This window comes from Magallana gigas, chromosome 3, assembly GCF_963853765.1.
Source record: "Magallana gigas chromosome 3, xbMagGiga1.1, whole genome shotgun sequence".
Classification (NCBI taxonomy): Eukaryota; Metazoa; Mollusca; class Bivalvia; order Ostreida; family Ostreidae; genus Magallana; species Magallana gigas.
This window is the reverse complement of record NC_088855.1, coordinates 24,298,639-24,303,178: the sequence shown is the minus strand read 5'-3', so window position 1 is coordinate 24,303,178 and position 4,540 is coordinate 24,298,639. Positions and strand designations below refer to the sequence as shown.

The 4,540-nt window shown below is 36.1% G+C and overlaps 2 protein-coding genes across 2 annotated transcripts; both read right to left on the bottom strand.

Annotated features, from left to right (window-relative positions):
• Positions 1-290: 290 nt before the first annotated feature.
• On the bottom strand, positions 291-1,424 carry LOC105317520 (multimerin-2). Its single transcript, XM_020062873.3, has 2 exons — positions 836-1,424; positions 291-727 (listed from the first exon to the last, which is right to left on the bottom strand). Exons 1-2 carry the CDS (start codon positions 1,383-1,385, stop codon positions 291-293), a joined length of 987 nt encoding a protein of 328 aa, XP_019918432.3. The 5' UTR covers positions 1,386-1,424.
• A 679-nt stretch (positions 1,425-2,103) lies between these two features.
• On the bottom strand, positions 2,104-3,559 carry LOC117692962 (uncharacterized). The gene is made up of 2 exons (XM_034482652.2): positions 2,821-3,559; positions 2,104-2,622 (listed from the first exon to the last, which is right to left on the bottom strand). Exons 1-2 carry the CDS (start codon positions 3,416-3,418, stop codon positions 2,183-2,185), a joined length of 1,038 nt encoding a protein of 345 aa, XP_034338543.2. The 5' UTR covers positions 3,419-3,559; the 3' UTR covers positions 2,104-2,182.
• Between the last annotated feature and the right edge of the window lie 981 nt (positions 3,560-4,540).

Here is a 4,540-nt window from a genome sequence, read left to right as displayed (position 1 = left end):
TATCGTTGATTTTTGGTTGTTCAACGTCGTCAACCATAATCAACGTATTTTCAACGTTGGTACAACGTTGTATGCCTGCTGGGAACGCTCGTTGGCGTTGGAGTAGAATGAAAAAGTACATAATTAATTCAGTTGAAAAGTGTTGAGTTGTAAATGTGAAACATTTAATGTTGTTTCAATTATTTTTCATCAATTCATAAAAGATGTTCGGAAATGAAATGTTCATAAAAACAGATTTTAATGTAGAATTTTTATTTCACTTGTAGAGAATACGTTTTTATTGACGTATGTTAGTACAGTTTCCAGCCATTGAAGGATGATCGATAGTCTGTGTAACTGTAGAGATTCCCGACGTGACCATTTGTAGGGTGAGTCCGTACAAATACCACATCTCCCTGATTCACCTCCACAACCACAATACCAGTAGGACTTCTAATATTAGCAGCACCCTGCGCGCTTGTAAACATAGTCCCAACTACATTAGAGTTCACAACAAGCTGAGAATATATGTATCCTTCCGCATAACAGTAGAGATTCCACGTAAATACGTAAACACCGTGTTGAGGCGCGGTGAATGTTCCTGAATGTTTGTTATAATGGTTGCCGATGTTTGTTAAAACTGTGTCAAAGTGAATGGTGAATTCCTTAGATATGTCTGTTTCATAATGAGACACGTATGCAGAAAATGCAGCACCATCTGGGAATGGGGTGGAGGTTGATTGGATCCCTGAAATACATGAATGAATCAATACTGTCCTATAGTGTGGTAAAATTAATAAGTGAAATATTATCATGTACAAGTTCATGTTGGTTTTTAAGTTAATTAATATCTTACCTGTCAGAATACGTTTTTCTTTTGATGCACGTGGTATTTTCTCTGACTGACTAATTTTGCGTTTTACCGATGCAGTTTGGAGTTGTAGCTTCTCCTTGTTACCGTGATTTGTCGGTGGATCGGTAGTCGTGTTTTCTTTACTTAAATCGTCTGTTCTGAGATTTCCAAGTAAAGAATTCGAATATTTCTTATTGAATCTAAAGTTAGTGTTTGCTGAAGTCATTCTGGATTTCAGAAACCAGTTTGAAGATTCTAAATCTGCAATCCTAGCTTCAAGTTTCTCCGTCCGGCGACTCGAGGTAAGAACTATTTCTTCTAAAGATTTCATTCTCCTTCTCAGGTTACTATTTTCGTCTTGAATATCTTTGAACATTGCGTCATCTTTGGTTTTTTTCGCTTGATGGTTTTCGAGTTTCTCATTCAGGTTTGCCAATAGTTTCTCTAGATTATCAAGCCTCTCTATGCAGGTGTCGTCTGACGACAAGCCATAGACATCCAGAGCAATGTGGAAGAGGACGACAATAAAAACTGTTGTTTTAAGAGTCTCCATTTTTCTTTGCACTAGTTACGTACTATGTAAGGTTTAGTTCGGTTTGATAAGATCCACATGAACTTAACCTAGATTCGCTTAAATGATAAGAACTCTTCATGGAATTACATAAATTTTTGTATTTTTTTTTCGAAATTACCGGTGTAACGAAAAATATATTGAGCTTATTTGAGAACTAACCCGGGTCATTTTTCAAATGAATACTGACAGTAAAGGAGTTGATCGGACTTTCTTTACATATGTTAGAATGGTCAACTTTTGTTCTAAATAAAAAATCTGTGAAAAACATAAAATATTCATTGAAAAGGTCTCGAATTATCACATAAATCGAATGCTATAATTAGATCAAGTTCTACTTGATTTAGACTTGTCAGATATTTATGACCACTGGAAATCATACAGGCAGATGAATATCTTGAATTATCATATTGTTTTGTCGATTTGCCGGAAAATATGTTTACCGGACGGTGGTGTGTTGGACATATGTACATGTCGGTTTGTTAGATATTATGATAAGTTAAATAAATATAATATCATAGAAGGGGATAATCATTGCTTTCCTTTAAGTTTCATGGGTACTGAAATAAACAAAAGACAAAGCGTTTAATTGTTCAAGTTTTAACTATTAAAGTAGGTGATTATACTTTTTTAAAAATCTCGATTAAGTCTATGATTTCATCACATTTTTTTATATAACAAAATAAGCTAACATCTGGCAAATAAACCATCACTCTGACCAGTTTATCTGTACGCAAGACAAAGACTCTGATGAAGTATAAATTTATCCTGTCAATGAATCAGACTCTCCATCCATTGAAAGACGAGCGCCAGGCGGGGTCACTGTACAGGTTGTGTCGGTGGTCTTTCGTGGGGTGAGTACGTACATACACGGCGTCCCCCTGACTGATCGCCACCACCACGATCCCCGTGGCTGTCCGTATGTTTGTGGCGCCCTGAAGCTCTCCGTCCGAAACCATGGCCCCAACGACATCGGAATTCACAACAAGTTCAGAGAAAATGTATCCTTCCGCGTGACAATAGAGAGTCCACGCGAACACGTATACACCGTGTTGTGGTGCGATGAAGACTCCAGAGTACTTGTTGTAATGGCCGCCGATGTTTGTTATAATGGTGTCAAAGTGTATGGTGTATCCCTTAGACAATTCTGTTTCATGTGCAGATACGTACGCAGAAAATGCAACGCCATCTTGGGTTAAATGTACTGACGTCATGTTTCCTAAAATATGACATATTAAGATTGAGAAGATATTAAAAAGTAATAAAAATTGCTTCCATGCAAGAGAAATGAAATTGTTCTTTTTGACTATAACCAATACTTTATCATTTTAAACAAAACATAAATTTACATGGCAATGGAAGGATTTGATGTTCTGCCATTATACTAGTTGTGTTCTGTTGACCTTTCATCAATTACCTGAAAGAGCATTGACCCCTTCTGTTTGGTTTTGCGCGCTGTACGAGGATTCTTGTCCGCGAGAAGCTCTGATTGGTTGTGTTTTGGTCTCTGACAATTTTTTTGATAATCTAAAGGGAGGCGCGTGTGATTTAACATTGAACGTAGATACCAAGTTCTTTTTATCCATGTTATATGTCACCTGCTTCAAAACGTCGTTTGCAATGGAACTAATTTTCGAATTCTTTTTCGAACACTTGCAACGGACAGTCTTATTTTTGCTGTTGGATTTTAGAGAAGATTCAAGATCTGAGACCCTTTCTACCAGCTCTTTGGTTCGGAGGTTGGAGTGAGTCAGTGATTCTTCCAGGGATGTTAGCTTCTTCTTTAGATCTCGAATCTCTTTCCGAAGTAAAGTGTTAATGGAGGTATCTTCCTTCTTTCCAAAGTTAACATTAATGTCCGCACCTCTGGCCCCCATTCCCTTTATGAGGCCTCCTACAATACCTTCGAGTACTTCAAGCCTCTCTGTGCATGTGCTAGCGAGAGCATTGTCAAGACTAACCAATACCACAAAATGTAAGCACACTAGACGGGAAATCATGTTAAAATTCTCCATTGAAGATAAAAGTGTGTTGGTCTAGTTTCATTTGAACAAACTGATAAGGACTTCTGCAGATCTTAAAGTCTTTTCACTACTTGCCTTTAGACCTGATACATGAGAAATGTATTATATACCAGTGCCACATGTTATGTAAAATTCACCTACAAACTTGAAAAAAGGGAATAAGCTATTTTAAATTATATCATCCAATTTACTACTTCAATTTACTTCTTAATAAATCAATCATGATTAAAATCTATTCTTTAAAATGCAATAAAATTAAACTTTAAACTTGGACCATTGTTCATTACCCTCGTCGTGTTTGAGAAAGAAACATCGAATTCTGAATACAGTGAAAATTGTTCATATAGAAATTTGTTAAAATTACTTATTAAAGATGGTAATTTTTTCTTTAATTTTGGTCCCTTTCTGACCCCCAGGGATCATGTTTTGAACAAGCTTAGAAGTTTCATCTATAAAAAAAAAATTGATATTGCTGGCTTGTTGGTTCTTGAGAAAAAATATACTTTTAAAATCCATATCATCCTAATTACATGTATTATGTTTTTAAATTACATCGTATTCCAATAAAATAATTATTTATCAACTGCATGAAACCTCTCAAACTGGAAAACTATCTATGCCACAATTTAATAAATGGACGGACTGTTGTCTGTCGTTGGAACAGCTAGTTTACAACGACATGAATTCATATTGGAGGCGAGTTTTACTATCTGTTAGAATGTAATGTATTATTCTCTATTCGGAAGGAATTTTTAGCAAGACAAGAGGCCCAATAGGTCCTCCACACACCTGGAAAAAGTTCTGCATACAAACCCGAACTTGTAAATTACTTAAAGATATGGATTTTTAGCGCGTGTTCGACTTAAATACGACAGAAAAATTTCAATTTTGGAGAAATTTTTTTTAAAAATGTACTATTATTCATGAAAATAAAAGCCCCCTGCGGTATTCGAACTCGGGACCTCCAGATCAATCGATTGAAGCTACACCCATTTCGCCACAGAGATATACAACAAACTTTGTCAATATAAACTGATTTACAGTGCGTTTAAATCTTCATGTTGTGGCGTACTGTCATGAAAAGTAGAAGTCACGGGGTGTCGAGGATCCTTA